Genomic DNA, 25,315 nt, shown 5'->3' on the forward strand with positions numbered 1-25,315 from the left:
GCCTGAGAGGTGGGGCCCAATAGGGGAAACATAGCAAATTATTTTTTAAAATCCTTCTTCTGTCGGAAGGAAAGGATTTGTTCCATATTTGGTGTGGAGCATCCTTGGGTACAAGGGAACCCATGTTGGGTCTGGCCCCCTGGGGCTGAGGGGCGCGGCCAAATGAATTGTGTAAAATACATGAAATGCATGTTATTAAGTCCCCCAGCCATCTCAAAACACTAACATTTTATGTAGACAATTGTGTCCGCTTCTTATCAAGGCACATTCAAACTTCTAGTTCAATTTACTCACTTAACAATGTACATCTGTATATCGTCCTCTTGGTATACTAGCGGCGTCCAAGACATCTTTCAACGACTGTAGTATGCTTCCAGTAATCATTTCGGAGATGTGATTATCGTGCACTGGGTCTCAACGTAGCAGAAGGCTTTCACAGTAGCTCCAATTTGAGTCGACCTGTTTGTAAGGCTTTCGCAGTTATTGACAGTGAAAATCGCAACAAAGACATTCCTGTTTTTTATACAGTTCTCCAATGGTCTCGTTCGCATTGCAGACTAATTCCGAAAAGTCCCGGAGATCAAAATGGAAATCTACTGAACCCAACTTAGATTTTCCATTCGGAAAATAAAGCGAAGTTGGCAAATCTATAAGTTCTCCTTTTTTCATTGACTTGTGTACGTCAATTTTCCTGGTTCCTTCCCCTTTTTTATTAGGTTACCTGAGCTTTGCTCAAGTGACCTATTCTAATCGCTTTTCGTCCGTCGTCGTCCGTCGTGCGTCGTGCGTAAACTTTTACATTTTCAACTTCTTCTCAAGAACCAGTGGATGGATTTTTTTCAAACTTGGTCAGAATCATCCTTGGTAGATGAGGCTTCAAAATTGTAAAATTGGAATTCCTACCCCAACCCCTGGGGCCAGGGCGGGGCCCCAAAGGGAAAATTAACCAATATTTCAAAAATCTTCTTCTTCAGACTCAGAGGTACTACACTCATTTTCTCTGCGTGGAAAGAAAGATCATCAGGGGCTTTACTTAAATTGTAAATTTCAGGACCCCCGAGCTATCCGTTCTCCCTTGGGGAGGGGGTAAAGTTTACTATAGTTTATATAGGGAAATAACACTTTTGGGTATATTTTGACAACTTTCTGTAGGAAATTATTTTTACTTGGTGAGAATTATCCTTGGAGGTAGATGGTTTCAAATTGTAAAATTGAGATTCCTACCCCGACCCCTGGGGCCAGGGCGGGGCCCCAAAGGGAAAATTAATCAATATTTCAAAAATCTTCTTCTCCAGACTCAGAGGTACTACAGTGATTTTCTCTACGTGGAAAGAAAGATCATCAGGGGCTTTACTTAAATTGTAAATTTCAGGACCCCCGAGCTATCCGTTCTCCCTTGGGGAGGGGGTAAAGTTTACTATAGTTTATATAGGGAAATAACACTTTTGGGTATATTTTGACAACTTTCTGTAGGAAATTATTTTTACTTGGTGAGAATTATCCTTGGAGGGAGATGGTTTCAAATTGTAAAATTGAAATTCCTACCCCAACCCTAGGGGCCAGGGCGGGGCCCCAAATGGAAAATTAACCAATATTTCCAAATTTTTCACTTCCAGACTCAGAGGTACTACATTCATTTTCTCTGCATGGAAAGAAAATCATCAGGGGCTTTATTTAAATTGTAAATTTCAGGACCCTCCGAGCTAACCGTTCTCCCTTAGGGAGGGGGTAAAGTTTAATATAGTTTATATAGGGAAATAACACTTTTCGGTATATATTTTATCCATTTTCAGCAGAAAATTACTCAAACTTAATCAGAATCATCTTGGGTGAATGAGAGTATTACTTTGTAAAATTGAGATTCCTGCCCCACCCAAGGGACTAGGGCTTTTAAAATCCTTCTTCTGTCGGCAATATTTTCAAATTCTTATCCATTGATGACATGACAAGTATTGTATTTCTCTTAGTTAACATGCTGATTTCCACATCACATTTAAACAATAAAATAAAGCTACCAGTACCTATGATATAACTCAGGTGACCGCTAAGTCCCTTGGGCCTCTTGTTATGTACTTATTGTCTAAATTCAACAATCCGAGTTCTCTTTTTCTTCGCATTTTTATTTTCCGGTAAATGCATAAAATTTTGCATTGTTTTCCATCATCTTCAGAATTAAGTTTTGGGGCGTGAGGGGCGGGGCCAAAAAGGGTCAAATTGACTGAAATTTCAAAAATCTTCTCCTCAAGACCCAGATATGGTAGAATCAAACGCTCTTCATAGATGGAAGGGTCTTAAGGTGTATGAGCCTGGGGTCTCACGTTTCCCCCTGGGGAGGAGGTAAACTTTACTATAGTTTATATAGGGAAACCACATTTTGGACCAACATTTGTTTAATTTCCATTGGAAGTAATTCAATTTAGGTTAGCATTATCAGTATTAGGTAGCAGTTTGATAGTATGCACATATGAGCCCTGACTGCCCCCCAGGGGCTGATGGGTGGGGCAAAAAAGGGTCGAATTGACTGACATTTCAAAAATCTTCTCGTCAAGACCCAGATATGGTAAAATCAAACACTCTTCATAGATGGAAGGGTCTTAAGGTTTATGACCCTAGGGTCTCACGTTTATGCTAGATATTGAATAAGATGGTTTTATTGGTTTTTGTCACTTTGAATAATATTTCTGTTCATTTTAAAAACCAAATCAACTCTCTGTATAAATATATCAGGTGACAGTTAAGGCCCATGGACCTCTTGTTTCTTTAAGGACAATAGAAGTGTGCGCTTTCTGTTTTCTGACTTGGTCTTTTTTGGATGACTGTAGTAGTCTTTCACTGTAATGCGATCCCCAAGTTGTGGCATATACAACGCCAGGATTTGGTCATCTATGACTGGAATAACAGTGCGGTCAATCTACAAAATGCACAAATAAATCACGTAAGATATTTATTCTGACAATAATCAAACATCTATAGCTTCAATAATATGTTGTTGATATGTAGTAATTTGTCTACAATGCATTACTAGTAAATAACATTTAACTCTGCAATTTGAATGTCACAGAATACAAAAACATTTCAAACATTTTGTTTGTTTGTTTGATTTTGTTTAACGTCCTATTAACAGCTAAGGTCATTTAAGGACGGCCTCTCCTGTATGCAAGATGCATGCGTGTAGTGTTGAAAGGAAATCCCGTAATCCCTACGGTAAAAGAAGGATTTTAAATGTTTTACCTCTATTTCCATTGTTTGGCACCGCCCCTCTGTCCCCAGGGTTCACACCCACCGTGTATACAAAATTGCGTTCCAATTTGTCCAAGGATGCTCCAGACTAAATTAGAATAAAATCCCTCAATCCCTACTGTAGAAGAATGATTTTAAAGGTTTTACCTATATTTCCATTATTTGCCCCCCACCCCCACCCCTACTTGGCCAATCAGGACTAGTAGCGATTTAAAGGAAAAGTTGAAGGGTGGACGACGGACGCTGCGGTATGGCATAAGCTCCTTCGGACCAGGTGAACTAAAAATGGTAGTTTCTACACCTGCTTAACGCTCAGCAATTAGGGAGTGGGACTGGTTCGCCCATTGCTGGTTTAATGTGACCGGTGGGGTGTTCCGCTGGGTGTCTTCGGCAATATGTTTCAGCAAGATAGCATTATGAAGTCGGCATCAGTTCCGCGCTATCACAAGGAGACAAACATTGTCTGTCACGCTTCGTTTCCGTGAAATAACTGCAACAAATGTTAACCGATTTTCTTCAAACGTAGTAACAGGGCTTAATGCCTTAAGGTGGCTCCACACTTACGCAAGTAGCCAGCAAAATTCGTTGAAACTTTCACAAAATGGTTATGCAACAATGTAGAGTTGGTTTGATGAAAATCTAAGCATTCCGATAGTGTGTGGACTTTTTTGGAAAAAAATAATTTTCGTCAATTTTGATATTTTCCGTTTATTTTTTTGTGTTGCATTGTTCGGTACAATAACAACAACAAAATGGAAAAAAGGCATTGCTTATTAACCCTACAAATATTTTATTTATCGCAAAATATATAACCCACGTTACACAAAGTGTTTTATATTGAATTTGTACGGATTAAAGTAATTATTAACAAGCTAAAAACAAACAGGACACAAAGATTCATACATATAGAGTGAGAAATTGAACAAAATATACACAATGACTTTATAATTAATTTATTTGACGATTATAGAATAAGTAGTAGATACAAAGTTATTCACCAAAATGCTTAAAGTATATGAGGAAGGCTTTGGGTTCTGTCCCCTGGCCGAGACATACCAAAGTCTTTAACAATGGTAGTTTCTACTCCTGCTTAACGCTCAGCAAGTTAGGAGTGGGACGACTGGTTCGCCCGTTGTCAGTATAATGTGACCGGGTGGGGCGTCCTGTTGGGTGTCTTCGGCAGTATGTTTCAGTGGGGTAGCACTATAAAGTCGGCATCAGTTCCGCGCTATCACAAGGAGACAAACACGAACATATCGCAGCCTCCCAAAATACACACACATACACTACACGCATGCATCTTGCACACAGGGGAGGCCGTCCTTAAATGACCTTAGCTGTTAATAGGACGTTAAACAAAATCAAACAAACAAACAAACTTAAAGTATATTTTCTCAAATAACGATCTAAATGTTGGTATGATGCTAGTGTTTCTGTGTCTATCTGGGTGGCTGTGTGGTGTGTGTGTCTCTGACCCAGGTATCCTCCAAAGTGTACGTGTCTCCATTTGCCAGTCTAAGGTTTTCCCTTTTAGTGATGCACATAATTACATATGATATAGGGCGTCGAGGTTATTCTGTTATGTAGTTGTGCTGGCGGCCTGCAGTAAACTCGCTTTAAATCCATCAATAGAATGTGATTTGCCTCCGATGAAAAAGTACCCGAGGTGTCATGATAACTCGTCGATGTGGCTGTTATATGTTGTCTGTGTTGTAAGCGGTGGTATTCGTGATGGTTGTTGATGCTGATGTGGTCCTACTAGACTCTGCAGTGTTGTGGTTTCAGTGAAGAAGGTGATCTGCTAAGTTCAGAATACAATCTGTGTCTATGTCGGGTTCCTCTTCAAGTAATATGTTCAGGTTGTCCATGTGTGTGCCGGTTCTATCAGGGGTGAGTGTGGAATAGGTGGTGGTGAGTCCTTTTCTTTTGTGTTATAGATGACGGTCGTGGGGAGATGATGTCTTTTTCGGTCTGCTTGGTCGTCTCTTATCTTGGGGGAAATCATTGGTAGATGTGCTGTCTCATAATATACCCTTTGCTCTTGGCACACGTAAAACAAAGCCTTACCAACAACCAACATCATCTGTTTAAACTCCAAGCCAGATGATAAAACCAAGAATTGTATACACCAAACTTGACATATCATAGAAAATTTAGATGGACCTACTACCTCATTCACTATGAATGTATATCAAGGGTTGAATGGTACTTGTTATTCCCTGCTTAACGTTCATCATTAAGGATAGTGTCAACAACTGGTTCACGCGCTTTCGGTATAATGTGACCGGGCGGAATGCTGTGATGGATGCCTTCGGCATGGTATTTCAGGTAGATAGCACTATGAAGTCGGCATAGGATCCGCGCTTTCACAACGAGGCAAGTACACAATCATAACCTGTCTCCGGCACACATGCACGCTTACACAACACATATGGAGGCACTTCCTTAAATTACCTTTGCTTTTAATAGGAAGTTAAATAATATAAAACCAAACCTATTGTTCCCAGCCTAGCACTGACCCAACAGAATACTAAAGACAGATATATTACATTCCGTACAGTTTTATTCAGTGTACTGACCACTTGCGTTATGAAAGGATACCTATTCCATGAAGTAATTTCCAGATCAAATTGTTGATGGTACCTAATGATAACCAGATCTGGTAACACTTGGAACTGGTGCTGGTTCCATATATACCACCAGAACTAATGATGAAAATAAATCTTAACCATTACTGGTTAACATCAAGCCTATCAAATCCGTTCCTTGGTTGCTTCCATATCTTCCATTGATAAGAGTATTGGCTCCGTATGATGCGAAATTAAAGCAGGGGATGATGTATCGAATTTGCAGCTTACACTGCTATTTATACACATAGTTTGTTGTCACTAACGACGATCTAAATAGTCTACCACCAGTTCATTAATATGATCAAATGTAAGGTCTGAAGAGGTAAATTTGTATACTAAAATTGTTTCATTTTCTCTTTTTCAGGAAATCATTTGTCCCGAATAGAAAAAGCTATTTATTACGATAATTTACCCTTAATCATGTCGGCTATATGGCAATACATGGTAATATCTAGAACGAGGTAAAGCACATGCTGTTTTCTTATTGATGCTACTGATTTGTAGACGACAATCGAGGAAGATCAACAATTAAGTATGTTCTAATGTACATTTATAGTTCATCCGTGCTTATAAATAGTGTTGGGACGATTGTCGCTAATAATCGATTAAAAACTTGTCACTATCAATAGTTCGAAAATATCCTTCACGGTAATTAATACGACGGAACTATGGGAAGGGAGAAAATGGCCGTCACCGCTGCTAGTAACTACGACGAGGAATTGAAATTATATCCCTATTGAGGGAAGCTAAATAAGCAGTATGGAAATATTTCATGATCCGTAAAAAAGAAGGTTCGGTGGGACCCGCAACAAAATTAAATTTAGACATAAACACCACCATTTGTAGGCTATGCAAGAAAAGCTACGCCAACAAAGGTAAATACAACATAAACTACACCGATATAGTATCTAAAAGCTTTTCGAAATTTTCTGAATGGCCAAGTATTTTGAAATCGTTTATTGAGAAACAAAACTAATGACATATTTCTTTGAAACGGCATAGTCCGTTAGACGTCATTGTCGTTAGCTGTTTGACTGACAGTTGAAAATCGACAAATTAATTTATTTTTTAACACTTTGTAACGTTAGTTTGTATTTTCTGTGATATATTTACTCTCAGCATAAAATCTTACGTTTATAGTCATGATACACACAATTTTGGAAGACTAGTATTAGTGATTACTGAACATGTTATACAGCAGAGGCTTATGGTTGTTTTAATTTTTAATTCAATTATTTAAATAATCTTCATTGATGTGTATTTATTTTGGCAGGAAACACCACAAATCTGCAATTTTATCTTGATACACATCATAAGACAGAATGCCAAACACAAAGTGCAAAACAAGCTAAACAACCAAAAATTTACCAGGCAGTGAAATGCAAACCAATAACCTGCCCGCTTCTCAAAGGTTTAACATGATGAAGTTGATGATGAGCTTATGAAGTTGATGGTGGGCAAAGTACTTCCGATATCTCTGGTTTAAAACGAGTACTTTCTACACTTTGTGAACCTGCTGGATTCTAGGTGAGATAGCATTTATAGAATTAAAGGGGGTCACTGTGTCATTTTCAGTCTAATTTGGTTGTTGTTTGTCCACTGATATGGTCAATAGGTTTAGAATGTTGATACTTTTTAATTGTTAGTTGATCAATTAGATTTATATTTTGTTTGATTTTGCATCTTTTAGGTAAAAAGTGTCCGATAGGAAAAAAGCTTGTGAAAGGCCTAGAGAAAAAGAAGCTACAAATTGAAGAGAAGATAAAGTCCGAGTTAGCAGAGTGTCACGATATTGCCATCACTCATGATGGCTGGACAAGCTGCAACACATAATCTTATAGTACATTCACTGGCCACTATATTGATAAAAACTGGACATTAAAACCAGTCAGTATTTCCAGTACTAAAGTTGAGGGAAGTCATACGTCAGAAAACATTTGTCAAATCAGACAATGCAGCCGACGAAAAAAAACATTTGAGTTATTGAACTGGGTAGGTTTTGGTTGTTATGGCCACAGAATTAAACCTTATTGTTAGACATTCCTTGGCAGAATCTTCTGTCGCTAAGCTTCTCGGAAAAGGGAGCAAATTTGCTTCAACATCCATAAAAAGCTACACTTTCAGGTTCGAAGAACAACTATTTGCTGAGAAACTTATAGTGCTTCTGAAACCATTCCAAAATGCACCCCATAGTGTTTCATCAGAAAGTAAACCAACTCTGCACTTAAGTCATGCCAATCATTGTAGCTCTGTAACAGGTGCTTACCGTGAAAGATGATGATCCCCAAGCCATAACATCTGCCAAAGCCAAAATGAGCACAGAACTTAAAAAACGAACACAACATACTACTTTTGATTTAGCTTTATTAGCATATGCATTGAATCCATTTACAAAGAACTTCTTGATCCTGAAGACCAGACCAAAGCCATAAATCGTCTTGAGGAAAAAGGCTCTTGAACTATTTCCTGAAGTCATTAGAATATGGTGCTAATTATTACGCTCCTGATTCCCGCCCTTTTTAAATACATTATGTTTTTTCATGTTTTATGCTTTAAAAATGTAATAGACAATTTAATGGTGGCTTCAGTAAAAACAAATATATTTCATTCGTGTGGCTAATATTTTGATATTTTCCACTCGTGCTCTGCGCACTACGAAATATATTTATTAATGACGACACCATTAAATATCCTCTTTCTCTTCAAAAACTCTACTGAGCATATCACGCTCTGGAACTTGGTTTTCTGAATAAGAAAAAAGATTTAACGTAAGTAATTTCATGGGCGTTTTGACATTTTGTTAATTCATATAGAGATAAGATCAGTATGAACCGTAAGCCCCTTTTACCCATGTTTGTTTAGTTATACCAGAATAAGTGTTAGCAAACTATGGTGCACTTCTTCCGGTTTTTACTTGGGGTTCTTTTGTATTCTGTAAATCCCATCATTTAGCACTAGATAAGGTCCTTGCCAGGGACAGCATAGTTTTGACCCAAACCCCTTACGAAAATTGTACAACCATATATGGGTTCCTCTTTCTAATTGATTAATAAGAATTTTTCTACCATGGTGTCGCTTCATATGGTCAGAGGAAAGCCTAAGACTTCCTCTGGCAAATTTATAAATTCTTTCAAGGGGTTTGTGTTAGGTCATATGCATTATCTGTATTTACTTGACTTGTTTCAGATTCAACCTTTCCAAATACTAGGTCTACCGGAATATGTAACCAAGTGAATGACCTTCACCCATATTCAAGGTCACAGTGGTCAATATAATGTTTAAATGTTAATAAATGATTTGTTCTGTATAACCAAAAGGTCCAGGGTAATGATATTTTTCCAGAAGCATGCTGGGTTTGGAAGACTATAAACTCTGTTCAACCTAATATTATAATGTCCTTTTTCGACATTCAAGGTCACAGGTGTCATATGTTTAAATCTTTTAATAGGTTCTTATGAATGAAACACTGACATTTTGCCTGCAGCTGTATTTTAGTCCACTTTTTAGATTACAAGTGTGAGATTAATACCAGGTTAGCGATGCAGGCCCATTGGGCCTCTTGTTTAAATACTCAACAGAAGTCTTAAAAAATCTTCACAGATTCATTAATGCGATAAAATTGTGAAAAAGCTTCATGCTTCTCTTAAATTACCTCGTATGTTATTATTCAATAAGTCACTAGAGTGTGGTATAATACCTTTTAGTTGGAAACAAACAAATGTTAATGCTATTTATAAAGAAAATGGCTCATCTAATGATGTGTTACATTACCGACCAATTTCAATTACATCATGCTTCAGTAAAATAATGGAAACAAATATTTTTAAATATCTATACAACTTTTTTATTTAGAATAATATTATTACTTAGCATCAGTTTGGCTTTATACCTGGTAATTTTTCTGTCAATCAGCTTTTGTTTATTTATAATGAAATTGCAAGCAATATGGATGTTTTTTGTGATATCAGTAAAGCCTTCGACAGAGTATGGGCACGATGGTCTTTTAAATGGAAATCTACTTTTGTGGTTTGAAAAGTATCTGTCTAATAGAATGCAAAGGGTAAATACTGAAGGTTACTTTCCACAATTTAAGAATGTAAATGCAGGGTACCTCAAGGATCTGTCCTTGGACCACTATTATTTCTTTTCTATATCAATGATATCACTGCTAATGTTTCCACCAATATCAAACTTTTTGCTGTTGACACTTCCCTGTATGTAATTATAGATAATAACCCAGCACAGGCCGCACAATCTCTCAACACTGATCTTACTAACATAGGTGAATGGGCAACAACTTGGGACATTAAATTCAATCCACGTAAAACAAAATCACTCATATTTTCTAGAAAACAAGACACCTCACATCCCACTATTTTTTCCAAAATAGCCAAATCATAGACACATCATCACATCAACATTTAGAACTTACACTTCAAGATGATGCAACATGGAAACAGCACATACAGAATTTTTACAAAAAAGCTTACAATAGACTTAATATTCTTCGCCATGTCAAAACTAAAATCAATAGAAAATCATTAATTAAAATACATTTTGGAATATGCAGATATTATGTGGGATAATTGTACACAACAGGCAAGAGATGTTCTTGAATCTGTACAATTAAAAGCGGCTAGGATAATAACAGGTCTTCGTTCTTGGGTATTCCATGACAAACTATACAATGATCTAGGTTGGGAAACACTATCTGTAAGACGAAATAAACACAAACATGTAATGATGTACAAAATTATTTACCTCGATAATTACAAAATGTTTTAAATCCCTTTATTATTAATCAAAATGATAACCCCTACCCTCTCAGACAAACTAGGCTTTTCAACCCACCGTTATGTAGAACTAGTAACTATTTCGACAGTTGTTTCCCTCAAATGTGCCGTACAATTAACACTGCAAATTCTGATCTCCTTAATTCTCCCTCTCCTGCAGCATTAAAAAATATTTGAATAAAGATATTTTTCTGATAGTGAATCTGTTTCAATTTTCAAAACAGAAGGTAAGCGAAGAGCAAGTATTATTCTATGTCAACTTCGAAACTCTTGCAGTAATTTAAATTTTGATTTACACCATGACCATTTTACTAATAGTCCAGCTTGTACCTGTTCTGCTGAACATGAAACAGCATCTCATTACTTTTTGGAATGTCCTATTTTTAATAATCAAAGAACTACTTTGTTCACTTCTCTTAATAGTTATGGAAACCACAATCACATTGATATAAACATTCTTCTCCATGGCTGTCCTGATTGTGATGGGCTTACAAATAGACGAATACTTGATGATGTGCATATTTTTATTGGAAAATCCAGTCGTTTTAATTTTTATATGACTTAAAGCCACGATGTTAAACAAAAATATACTATATATTCTATATTACATCCAGGAGATTCTAGTTGAGCATGACTACTGTCTATTACGTGTACTTATCTTGACATTGTAAATAATTACACTCTATATGTATTAAATGAATTTATTATTTTTAATTGAAACAGTTGTTGGTAGCAGTGACTTGTGCAATATATGCACATGGACTTTTTGGCCTGCAAATATCTGTCTAGGATAGTGTATATATGCTGAAATAAAGGTATTTGTACAGGTACGTGTATGTGTGTATGATGCGTGTGTGATGTTTCCTTCATGAGTTACCTCCCCTTAGCCTTGTGTTAAAATATGAATAATTTGTGTTAATTTTTCCTTTCCAGCATGTCTAAATATTATGTCTCATTGTTTATTCCGCTTTGGCCATTTGACGGAGTGAATTTATATAGGTTTTGCCTGGTATTCTATCCAATTGACTATGACATCTTGTCAATAACATTTGATGAAATGAAAGGCGATGAAAAAGAATTCTGCTGTCCGATTCATAGAATGCACGTGCGCGCAACTTCTTCAACACATTCAGACGCAACCCGGTTCACCTTAATTGGGAGAGAATTAACACTTATGCTACCACTTCTTTTGATGGCAGTACCTGTATTTATTTATTTTATTCATTTACTTTTGAATTAGCAGAACTGATTTTGCTGGAATTACTCTGAATATCCTAAATACAGAGACGTTTTCAAAAGACAATTTGCGCGATATATACCGTATATAAACTGATATACAAGTCATATCTAACAAAGAACACCTTTCTTTGATCAAAGGAACAAAGAACACGAATGTTCTTACTGAATCAGATATGAAATCATTGCTCTGGAAGGGTACATACATTTCTTTTTTTTGTATTATAAAATATAACAATATCTACTCGTAACAGGAACCGTTGCATCAGGTGCCGAAACTAACTCAGTAGTCGCAAGTGATGCATCATAAAATGATCGCAATGCCATAATACTTGGGTTGTCAAACCGGTCTTAATTTTGTAACCGGTTACTCGAACAATTTGGTAGCAAAACAAATAAACAGCAACAAATGCATTATATATTTAGAAAATGTTCTATCTATAACGATTTGACACCACGAACATAATATAATGATTGACATGATAGTTTACTCGTGTATTTCATGGACAACGAATGTCAGAATTTAGCAAGACGGGATTTAATTAGTTATCTGTACTCAAAATCGTATGCGGTAATATTGTTCTTCAGAAAAGAAAACAAATTGACAAACATATTAAGACATGCTTGCTTATTCAATTATGTACTCTACATATTATCTTTACATCTGGCGTGTAAATGCGCGTTCTTTCTCTAAAATTGACATTTCACAACTTTGTATACTGGCTTCCTTTTAAAATCTGTTCAGATTTTTGTATGGTGTTGGCGACATCTCTTTGTCAGTATTTACATTTGAGTACAAAATTAACACTAAAATATAATCCCTGAACACTGCTTTTAGGTGAGTTTATGCCGTGGTCCGTCACCCGGCATCAATAATTTAATTTAAACAATACTTGAAACAAAAATGCCCAGGGTGATGATATTTATCCAGTAGCATGCTGGGATGAAGGGCTACCAAGTTTGTTAAAATTAATGACCTCGACTCATATTCAAGGTCAAAGGGGGTCAATTGTCTAAAAAAAGTTCAAACAACTTATGAATTACCACAGGTGGAGGATCGGGGTGTTACCCACTACATGTATCGTAGGAGGCTACTTATGGAACCCCCCCCCCCCCCAGAATTAAGGATTTGCTTCAATGTCCTCTATTACGGGGACACAAAAGCGACCAAATTAAATCTGCTGCACCTATTGCAATATATGGGATCTTTATCTTTCTTTCTGCTTTTAACTACCTTTTATTTCCAAGCGCCTTGCTTGGCAACATCTAACGTTTGGCTTAAATGTTGAATGTTGCTGTGGTCTAGCTAAGCAGTTCATGTTGAATTTGTTTTAAGACCAACTCATCACCAAATGAAATCAACCAAAGCAAGATTCAACCCTTATATTTCAATTAGCGTGTGTTGTTTTCAACTATTTGAATTTGTGAAGTCCATCTTGATAGTTTTTCCCAAGTCTACGTTTGTTTGTTTGTTTGATTTTGTTTAACGTCCTATTAACAGCCAAGTCTACGTATTGACGTTATGTAAGAAATAATTAATCCTTTATGGAAGGACTATCATACAAAATGTTGATGGTTCAATACAGCCAAATTATGTAGAAACAAAACACAACGCCATATTTTAAATGTTATGTTTAATTTATGTTGATGAATACATACGTTTAGATATAAAATCATCTGACAGGTCATTGCGAAAGAATAATGTGTAGACGCGCACCGAACTGCTCAGCAGCCATCTGTTTACTAGCTCGAAGTGGAAAGCCGTTAACTTTCGAGGTTCCACATCTTCTGGAATGTGAAGCTGTAGTAATTGAATGTTAAATTAACCGGGGGTTGTCACTGACATAAGAGTAGAATGGGTAGCTGGAAGGAGAATTTCTAGGGCAGTACACGACTTGTTACTACTGTAAGCGACCGTGAGCTGACACTGTTTTACTGATTTATCGCTTTTAAAAAAACCAAACCCAAAAAGGTGTTGCTGGGATATATGCAGTAAAATATTTTGCCACTTATGCTTAAATTTCAAGTTTAGAGATAAGGCTTTATAGACCTCTTATGTTTAGCTCACCTGCCCGAAGGGTAAGTGAGCTTATGTCATGGCGCAGCGTCCGTCGTTCGTCCGTCGGTCAAGCTTAGTGGACTTAAACTAAATTTGATCTGGTACATTCTTGGGTCAAGGGCACTCAATTTTGTATAAACGGTGGGTGTGGCTCCGAAGGGGGCAGAGGGTGGGGCCCAATAGGGTATAGTTGAGGTAAAACGTTAAAATCCTTCTTCTACCTAAGGGATTAAGGGATGTTATCCTAATTTGGTCTGGAACATCCTTAGGCAAAGGGGATTCAATTTTGTATAAATGATGGGTGTGGCTCTCCTGTGAGCAGAAGGGCGGGCCCAATAGGGGAAATAGCGGTAAACCTTTAAAAAACCATTCTACCATAGGGATTAAGGGAGCTCTTCCCAATATGGTCTGGAGGATCCTTGGGCAAAAGAGACTCAATTTTGTATAAACAGTGAGTGAGGTCCCGCAGGGGGCAGAAGGGTGGGGCCCAATAGGGGAAATAGAGGCAAACATTTAAAATCCTTCTTCTACCATAGGGATTAAGGAATGTTACCCTAATTTGGTCTGGAGCATCCTTAGGCAAAGGGGGCTCAATTTTGTATAAATGATGGGTGTGGCTCTCATGGGGGTAGAAGGGCGGGGCCCAATAGGGGAAATAGCGGTAAACCTTTAAAAAACCATTCTACCATAGGGATTAAGGGAGCTCTTCCCAATATGGTCTGAAGTATCCTTGGGCAAAAGAGACTGAATTTTCTATAAACAGTGAGTGAGATCCCCCAGGGGGCAGAAGGGTGGGGCCCAATAGGGGAAATAGAGGCAAACATTTAAAATCCTTCTTCTACCATAGGGATTTAGGGAGCTCTTCCCAATATAGTCTTGAGGATCCTTGGGCAAAAGGGACTCAATTTTGTATAAACAGTGGGTGTGCCCCGCCCTGGGGGCAGATGGGCGGGCCCCAATACTTCAAAATCTTTCTTCTTTTGTAGGAATGACAGGATTTTGTCCAAATTTGGTATGAAGCATCCTAGGGTGAGAGTGAGCCAATTTTGTATGAACAGTTGCATCCTATTGGGAATGGAAATCAATCTTGTGTAAATTGTGGGTCTGACCCCCCGGGGCCTGAAAAGTTGGGCCCAATAGAGGTAATATAGCAAATCTTGAAAATTTTTATTATGTAGGAATAACAGGATTTTGATCATTTTTGGTCTAAAGCATCCTTTGCTGATGGGAACTTAAATTTGTATAATCGGTGGGTCTGCCCTCCTTGGGGCATTGAGGCGAGGCCCAATAGAGGATATAGAGGAATAGCTGCTTTATTAGGTCACATGAGACAAAGTCTAAAATGACCTATTGCGATTGCCTTTTGTCCGGCCTCGTCCGTCGTGCGTCCGTAAACAATTCACATGTTCGACTTCTTCTCCAAAACCCTGAACCAATTTCAATGAAATTTTGCAGAAACCCTCCATGGCCAAAGGTCAACAAAAATAGTGGCCGGTTTGGTCCCCAGCCCCGAGGGGCGGGCGGGGCCAAAAAGGGTCAAATTGAATAAAATTTCTAAAATCTTCATCTCAAGACCCAGATATGATAGAATAAAATACTTTTCATAGATTTTGGACCAACATTTGTTTTATTTCCATTGGAAGTAATTCAATTTAGGTTAGCATTATCAGTTTTAGGTAGCAGTTTGATAGTATGCACATATGAGCCCTGACTGACCCCCAGGGGCTGATGGGTGGGGCCAAAAAGGGTCGAATTGACTGAAATTTCTAAAATCTTCTCAAGACCAAGATATTGTAGAATCAAATACTCTTCATAGATGGAAGGGTCTTCAAAAATCTTCTTCTCAAAGACCCAGATATGGCAGAATCAAACACTCTTAATAGATGGAAGAGACTTAAGGTTTATAATCCTAGGGTCTCACGTTTACCCCATGGGGAAAGGGGGGGGCAAAATTTATTATGGTTTATAATGACAAATGATACTTTGAAAATTACCTGTTAATAACTTGATTGGAATTATAACCCTGAGTTGACAGTTTGATACATTGAAAATGTTAAGCCAGTGTGCTAAAATTTCTTCATTTTCCTTGTTGAGAATCAGAGGTGCTAGTTTCAAATACTTTTTAGTCTTAAATCTGTATTCTAGATATTGAATAAGGTGGTTTTATTGTATTTTGTCACTTTGAATAATATTTCTGTTCGTGTTAAATGCAAAATTAACTGTCTGTATGAATATATCAGGTGACCGTTAAGGCCCATGGGCCCCTTGTTATCCTTCTTTTCCCGTTGGGATAAAGGTATTTTGACCAAATTTGAACAGAAGCATCCTATTTGAAAGGGAAATTAATTTTGTATAATTGGAGGTTTGAACCCGCTGGGGGCAGGGGCAAATAAGGAAAATATTAAAAAAGCATTAAACCATTCTTCTTCTGTAGGAATGACAGGAATTTGTCCATATTTAGTCTAAAGTATCATTGGGTGAAGGCGACCTGATTTTGTATCAGCGGTGTGTACAATGTTTTTTGACCAAATTTGAAGAATTGCATCGTATGGGGAAGGGAAATACATTTTGTATAAATGGTGAGTTTGACACACACACACACACACACACACACACACACACACACACCTTTGGGCTTTGGGCAGAGGGTGGGGCCCAATAGGGGAAGTAGCAAATTCTTCAAAATACTTCTTCTTCTGTAGGAATGACAGGATTTTGCCCAAATTGTTGGCGAAGCACCCTTGAGTGAAGGGGAACCAATTCTGTATGAACTGTGGGTCTTATCCCCTACGGGGAAGAGGTGCGGGGCCCAATAGTGGAAACAGCAAATTCTTCAAAATCCTCTTTTTCCTGTAGATATGACAGGATTTTGTCCAATTGCATATAAATATAACCCCTGACTAACCATGCAATACATGTACACTACCAGCAACATCTAGCTATTCAAACTTCAATTTTGCTAACATTTCCAGGTGAGCGATACAGGCCCTCTGGGCCTCTTGTTTTTTAACATTTCTTTTATTTCATTTTTATAAGATGGATAATTCTTGTCGGTGAAATATAAACCAAGTCAAATGATGCTTGTCTTAACATGACTAAATTAGTCGACTAACTTCCCATATTTGTTAACAATGCTTTGCTAAACATACATCATTATAGACTAAATACAAAATGTAATATAACATGTTCAGTTTTATGTAACAAAATTGCCAACTATAACGCTTGAGAGTTGTATTTCAAATTTAACTTTTGACACCGAAGTTGGACAAGACAATACGAGTACAATGACATGAACAAGGTGATCCGTAGGATTATAATGATTCACGTTTCATCATTCATCATGTATAATGTAAAATGTATGTAAACAGAAATATAAGTTTATAAGCAGAAATGTATTAGGAAATACAGAGAACAAATAAAATGTAATAATTTGTTTTCAAATTCATATTAGAAAACCTTACACATAGAGATGTTAACTCCCCTGGTCATCCGTACATAACTGCAAATTATCTGATTTCTTCACTTCAGGAAGCATAATCACACCCGGCATATACTACAATATCACACGTTAAAAATATTATTAAAACATGAACCCTGTTCATAACACTCTGTTTATCACAATGTCGAGATTTTCATAGAACGATGTGTCAAACTTTGTTATCTGGAGGTAGCCTTCACGTGTTCTGTTATACACCAACTCTTCCATACAGTCAAGTGTGAACGGCTCAAAGTCCCAATAAAGCTTATTTAGGAAGAATTCCGGCCTCTGCGCAAGCAACGGAAGGTCACCAACTCCGAAAATGCAAATCATTCGCACTCTCTTTCCATGACACGGCCAATCAAAAGGCCCATTTCCCCAATTTTTGAACCGCGTTAGGAATGGTTTTACATCCGTGCTGGTTTCTGGCTCACCTGTGAAATTGAATTTGTGGAATTATTTATTTGATAAATAAATACTGTTTTGATGAAAAGAGAGATTACTCATTTGTAGTAGTGCTTTAACATGTTTCTTTCTGTACCGTGGCGTCCGTCAATCAAAAGTAACTTCTTCTTAACCGCTGATTGAAATTCATTGTATTTAACTTGAAGCATGCCAAGCAAGCGGGGTGTCAAACTTTTACAAATGGGGGATCTGACCCCCGAGAAACTGAGGATTGGGACAAACAATTACTAAACTAGCGATATGGCTTTAAGCGATTTCTTCTTTTTAACTAAAATATAGATATCAACCAAATTTGATGAAAGCATTCGCAGGTGAGAATTCATAATTTTATAAATGTAAGGGCTGACTGCAGGTAAGTATGAGGATCGGGGCAAAGTAATTTGAACATATTTTTTTAAACGACATATCGTCTGGGAGTGCAAAAAGGATAGAGGAAGAGGATTTTTGACTGCAAGCTACTACCCCAGTATATATTGAAATATATTGTTGCCCAAAGTTACGCTTTATAACTCTGAACCCTACTGAAAACCAACAAACATAACATTATAACGTCATGTGGTAAGAAGATGTCATGTCAGTATGCCTTCTAGGATTTGAAACAAAACCTAACAATATGATAACCGCAGTCGTCAACCATATCACGAGGAGAAAATTATGACGGAGGAAAAGTAACAATTGCAAAATAGAACAAAAAATAAAACAATCGATACAGGCCCGGTGAGCCTCTTGACTTAATTATTACTCGTAGGACGTTACTGTGGTTGACTTCAGGGAGATAGCACTATAAATTCGGAATCAGATCTGCGATATCACAAGGTGGAAAGTACACCGGCATACCCTGTCTCCGGAACACATACTCGCATGCACGATTGGAGGCATGACCTTGAACGACTTAAGCTGTAAATAGTACGTGAAACGTTATAAACCCAATCCAAACCAATTTTGTCTGAAGGCAAGCATGACTATTTCTAAAAATACCTTTGTAAGTGCCGGGTATCCCGAGGTGGGGGTTATGGTTAAGACTAGTAAAGAAACACTCGTCGGGAAAGTCGATTCCTCGTGTCCAGTTCAGGAAGTCTATAGCCGTCTGGTTATGGAGGACGTAGTCCACGAAACCCCTGTTGACGGTGATATGAACAGACCCCTTTAAGGGTCGGATACCGCCCGGAGGATCTCCCACTTTCTCCCAACGGCCCGGGTTCGCCCTAGCAATAGAATAATATTTTTTGGGTTTGTAAAACATGTTAAAATGAAGATTAAAGTTACCCATATTTTATATTTATTTATTTTCTTTTTTTTATTTAAATACAACAGATTTTAAGATCCAATAAAATAATTGATAACACTATGTATGTTATAATTCACTCACAGTCTTGAAATAAATATCAGACAAAACAAAGTCAGGAAGCAATTATTTGAAAAGAAAGTTATGTGTCAATGGAGAAATTAGCAGAAAATAGTAATATACTGCACCATATGAAGATTGGAAATTTAGGACTCATCTTTGGTAAAACAGTTCAAAAGAATGAATATCAATTAAAGAAAATCGATCATTTACGGTTGAAAATTAACAAATTGTATTAATTGGTTAATTAATATTACATGTAAGAGTTTAATCACACTGAAATGATAGGAATAGTCTGAGAAGACGGTTGTAGTGTAATGTTAGCATAATACAGGATTACCGGGATATGATAAGGAATCGTTTAGCGTCAAACCAAGCACAATTACCTTTGTTCATCCCTACCTTTTGACCGTGCCTTCAAGATCGTTAGTCCCGTTATACACTTTAAGGATTCTCACTAATTCTGCATTCGTTCGGAGAGGAAACTCCTGTCCAGTCAAATTAATAAAGTACTTCCATGTTTTGTACTTCCATAGTTCTTTCATACAGACGATTTCGGGCTCAACTATTGTGTACGTTCCCCAACGCACGTCTACCGAAGTATTAGTGATGAACACGTTTTCGAAACAGTCGGCTATTCCCGTTAACGTGTCCCGGAACTCTTCCTCAGCCTTAGAGTCGATGTGTATACAGTAGAAGTTTTGCGGGCGGTATATAGCCCTGAGGAGACGTTCTGTCTGTTCTAGCTCTTTAAAAACAACTAAACTATAAGCTATTGGGAAGTCCTCCTCTTCCCGAGTTAACGGATTTGTTATGTAGTGCCTCTTACGTTTAAATAAATCGCAGTCCTTTGTCATTTCTGTATAAGCCATTAGCGGAAGTGCTGGTTTTGGACTTGACATTAATTCTTTTGCACGTTTTTGTTCAGCTGGGTCTCCTGTGAAAAGCAGCGGACAGTTTATCATCGTTGCTGATTTTCTTGGAGGAAGAAGCCATTTATTTACAAACTTATTCGAACTGGGTGTAACTCTGTTTGATGTTTCTTGTAAAGTAGAATGTGCATACTTATTACCACGTAATCGTTTTAAAAAATCAGACGGAAGATTAGCAATGCTGAGTAAAATTTTCGATTGAGGAGTATCGTCTTCGAAAGATCCCTGTATATTTAGGGATTCATTTTCATAATTAAAATATTTGGCAATAAAACGGGTATAATGAGAAGTGTTTGTTATTGAAATCCTACCATTCGCAGGAAGTAGCTTTTGAAGATCGTAGTATTGTAAAACATATACCATTGCGCATACACTAATGACACAACACGCCAGGCTACCTTTGGAACAACACCGTTTAGCATTCTCCAGCTTCATTGTTTTAAGGTCATGCATTTACAGTCATCTAAATAGGTATGTATATTAAAAGGCGGATCATCCAGTCACTTAAACCAGTTTATCATCATGCTTTTCCTTTAATTCTCGATATAACGAACGTTGTCATAGACAGGGTCGGTTAAGGACCTGGAAGATACTGTTTTTGCACACACTCCCTACACACTAAGTCTGGTGCTGATGCGTCATCCTTGACAGGGATTGATAAATGTTTCCATCCAAACACAGATTTCCTGAAAGTGAAAGAGAAATTATCACGATTAAGTACAAGTGTTTTCTACAAAGAATACAAAATATTGGCGTCATATATTCACCATCATTTTTTGTCTCGGTGACAACTGCACCGTTTGGTGTCTACACGAACCAATGCTCCAATTAAGGCTGTGCACTACTAACGACAAGCCAAGATACTGACGAATATCAATATTTATTATCGTGTTTACATTTAGCAGAATGTATACCACAAAAAATTGTAACTGTTCGCCCTAATGATAAAAATTGGATGAGGAATAGTATAAGGCAAAAAATAGACATAGAAATGGGTTACATAACAAAGCTGTAAATAACAACACTGCAATTAATTGGGAAAATTTCATAAAGGCTAGAAAGGAAGTAGTAGACCTTGTTAGAGAAGCTAAAAACACTTATTACAAAATATTACAGCAATCACTTAGTGACCAATCTGTGCTTCCAAATAAATGGTGTATAATTGCTAGATCTGTCATGAATTCAAATAATGTATCAAATTGTCTTCCTCCTCTTTCTGAAAATAATAACTTAATACATCATCTATTTGAAAAAGCAGAATGTCTTAATAACTACTTCAGCTCAATATCAACTTCTTCTGAAAATCTTGAACCCCTTACCCCCCATGAAAATACTTTTCCCTTCCTTCTAGACAATAATATTATATTTGAAGAGGACATTAAAGATCAACTGTGTTTACTTAATGAGAAAAAAACTCCTGGCCCAGTTGGTAAGGGTGCTCAAAATTATGTCTCTAACTAAAGGCCAATATCTATTACATCGTGTTTTAGCAAAATTGTTGAAAAAGTTATTTTTAAATATGTTTAATTATATGAAAAAATGTGATATCATAACGAAGCACCAATCAGGCTTCTTACCAAGAGACTCGACTGTAAACCAGTTATTGTCTATATATCACACTATTGTAAATAATGAAATCAGATTTGTATTTTGTGAGGTAAGTAAGGCGTTTGATAGAGTTTGACATAAGGGTTTACTTTTTAAATTGGAATCGTATGGCATAAAAGGGGAAATATTACAATGGTTTAGTAATTATCTAACAGGGGGTTTATTCAATTTTTAAGCATGTCAAAGCCGGTGTACCCCAAGGCTTGGTCCTTGGTCCATTTCTTTTCCTAATCTATATTAATGATATAGCAGAATGTGTAACAAGTAAAATAAAACTTTTTGCAGATAATACTTCTCTCTATGAAGTGATAGACTACATGTAATCAAACTGAAATTGCAGTGAAATTAAATAATGATCTAAGTTATATTAATGTATGAGCAAAATAATGGGATATCAAATTTAATTCACTAAAAACTGAATCAGTAATCTTCTCGATCAAAAGGGAACAAAATCACCCAGATATCTTATTTGGTAATGAAACTGTAATTAATAAACAAACTCATAAGCATCTTGGTTTAACTTTTAGTAGTGATGGAAAATGGACAACATTTATGAGCTAGCTTATAAAAGAATGAATATATTGAAAATGTTAAAACGCAAATTGGATAGAAAAAGTCTACAATATATACCTCTTTTATTAGACCAATACTTGAATATGGGGATGTAGTATGGGATAACTGTAGTAACCAAAATAAAAATATTCTTTAGACAATCCAGCTAGAGGCATAAAGAATTATTACAGGATTGCGTAGAGGGACCTCTCATTGTAAGCTTTATGAAGAAACTGGACTTTAATCACTTTGTTATAGGCGAAAAATTCATAAATTAGTACTTATGTTCAAAATTTTAAATAAGGAATCGCCTAAGTACCTAGAAGAAATCATTGAACCATACCTTCACAGCAATATAAATATAAGATACCTACTAAGAAATAGCCGTGTTTTCATCCCCCTTTCTGTAGAACTGAGAATTATTTCAATAGTTATTTTCCCTCAATGTGTAGATAATTTAACCTTCTATCTGCAGAAACTTTAAATGCTGCACCCATTCAACAACTTAAAAAAAATCATCAAGTCTGATAATATAAACAACACTGAAGAAATTGCTTGCATATTTAAATACTATGGGCCAAGAAAATTCAATATCATAATTTGTCAGCTGAGAAATCATGCTAGCAACCTAAATAGTGACTTATATATGGATCATCTGAATGACACACCAGCATGTAGGTGTGGACATGAAAATGTATTTAATATTATATTTGAATGCCAACTCTATAACAACAGATTGCAATTAGAATGCAATTAGTAATAAACATTTCTCAATTTGGTATAACTGGTAATCATGATCATTTTGATCTAAAAACTCTATGAAATGGGTGCTTAATATGCAGCGATGATATCAACATATCCATTCCTATAGGAAGTATATCTGACTACATTTGTCAAACTATTAGGCTTGATATGTAATCTCACTCACAGCAAAACTTTACATTGAAAGTGATGCTATTATTTAAAGTGTCATGATCACTAAGTACTGATACTGGTGTGTATCTATCTTCACAACATCTCTGGCGGCTGGGCTGGACTGGACTGGATGGAATTTATGAGTGTACTATTCTATAACCTGTTCTAACTATTTCATAGTTACATGAATATTCTATAGTGCTTTGTTAAATAAATTTTAAGAGAATCAACTCTAATATTAGATAATAATAACTACATTTTCATATATGAATCCATATCTTATTCTGAATTTTTACAAAATGTTTATTTCTTGTTAACTTATCCCATATATGCAGTGGGTGGATGGCCTCTGGCGATGACATAGATGAGGGGGACGCCCTAGAGATGTCAGAAAGTGAGGCGGACGAACCGTAACAGGGAGATGAACAGGAAGTGGAAGAACCGGAAGTTGGACAGGAAATACAAGAACCGGAAGTCAGGGATTCCCCTTTCCATATTGCAGATGAAGGACGCACTAGACCGGTGCGAAACCGGAAACCACCGAGTTGAATGACCACCGGTGAGTTTGTCATGTCTCAGCAGCAGGGAGACCCAGATTGGATGATTCGAGCAAATTATCTGCGGGATTTACTTGACCAGGTGGCAGGTTGTAAGATGGATATTTGTTCAGCGATATGCCGTATTGTGACGACATAGATATATATTGTATTTGTCAAATGATTTATTTTCACATGTGCAGTAAGATATTATTGACCATTAACATGTGGAGATTTTCATTTTTTGATATGTTACATATATATGAACAAGCCTTGTATTTCAGGGTCCAGGTATTGATATTTTTATTTTTATTTCAGATGGTTTAATCGAGGACGATATTTTCTCAGAAGGGGGGAGAATGTGGCAGAGACGATATTTGTGATATCTATATCTATAATATTACGGTATATGTTCTGGTATAGAAATAGCGGTCTTTATATTGTGGTATAGTTATTTCCTTATTTTTGCCTCTTGGATTGGTCTGGTTATATGTATTTTTATCATTGGTCAGTTGTGTAAGTTATCCCGTTGTCACCTATTGGGTTAGCCAATGGTCGAGGTTTTCATTGTTTTCTTTGTTTGACCGGTGGTTTTGGCGCGATTTTTATCAGAGACTACATGACGTCTTGACGAAGCAGACAGGACAGGACACTGGTAAGAAATTTACTAACTTTCACAAATTAATACTTCTAATTCATCTGCTTCCATTTATATTGTCAAATTGATAGATACGATCATACTAGTTAAGTATTGATGAATGTATTTTATTGTACTCTATGTCTATTTATTAAGTAACCTCCGTATCAATAAATACTGAGATAAGATAAGTTAAGATTAACATCATATGTTCAATATTACATGTGTATAAATATCAGTAAATATAATGTAAATCTAGATGTAATATAACTTTTATGATTTCTAGAACTAAAATCTTACATGTAACATCTTAAGATAACTTCTTGTAAATTCAATATGTGCTTCAAGTATATGTGCGTTATGAATGAGTTGTAGATCCCATACATATATCTGACATGTAATTATTATAAAACTGCAGGTTTAATTCAATGTCAAAGGAATCGGAACTACGCACAATAAATCGTGAAGAACTCTCACAGTGTTTTAATCTACAAAATCCACCACTGCTACACTTACATTCAAATATTCATATTTACTTCCATAAATCTAAATACATATTTGGTGATGAATTTACGAGTGTTCAAATCGAATTAAGTTGCCGCCATATTGTTTATATTTGAGACATCAAACACAAACATATTGCAGGAAGTTCGAAAACAATAAGTCACAAAATGAAAATTGTGTAATATGCACTTATACAAATATTTCTTTCCAACTGATGGGTGGTGATTGTAGCGACAATTAATTGTATAACGCGAATGTCGAGTGCGATAACCAGATAAACATAGGACAAGTTACACCAAAGCCTGTTGTGTGTACATGACAACGGGGATGAGACGGCCTATTATTTTGTCGTCTGTAACAGACAACGGGGACCAGGTTGACATAT

The 25,315-nt window shown here is 36.6% G+C and overlaps 1 protein-coding gene across 1 annotated transcript in view; it reads right to left on the reverse strand.

The window, feature by feature from the left end:
• Positions 1–16,948: 16,948 nt before the first annotated feature.
• The window catches only part of LOC110458069 (beta-1,3-galactosyl-O-glycosyl-glycoprotein beta-1,6-N-acetylglucosaminyltransferase-like), a 14,447-nt gene continuing 6,080 nt past the window's right edge, over positions 16,949–25,315 (reverse strand). The window contains exons 3-5 of the mRNA XM_021509625.1: positions 19,649–20,864; positions 18,880–19,106; positions 16,949–17,870 (exon numbers count right to left, since the gene is read on the reverse strand). Coding sequence (XP_021365300.1) covers positions 17,557–17,870; positions 18,880–19,106; positions 19,649–20,631 — 1,524 coding nt within the window. The 5' untranslated portion in view covers positions 20,632–20,864 and the 3' untranslated portion in view covers positions 16,949–17,556. The remainder of the gene's footprint in view (positions 17,871–18,879; positions 19,107–19,648; positions 20,865–25,315) is intronic.

The sequence above is a fragment of the Mizuhopecten yessoensis genome, unplaced genomic scaffold (genome assembly GCF_002113885.1).
Source record: "Mizuhopecten yessoensis strain PY_sf001 unplaced genomic scaffold, ASM211388v2 scaffold9423, whole genome shotgun sequence".
NCBI classification, from domain to species: domain Eukaryota; kingdom Metazoa; phylum Mollusca; class Bivalvia; order Pectinida; family Pectinidae; genus Mizuhopecten; species Mizuhopecten yessoensis.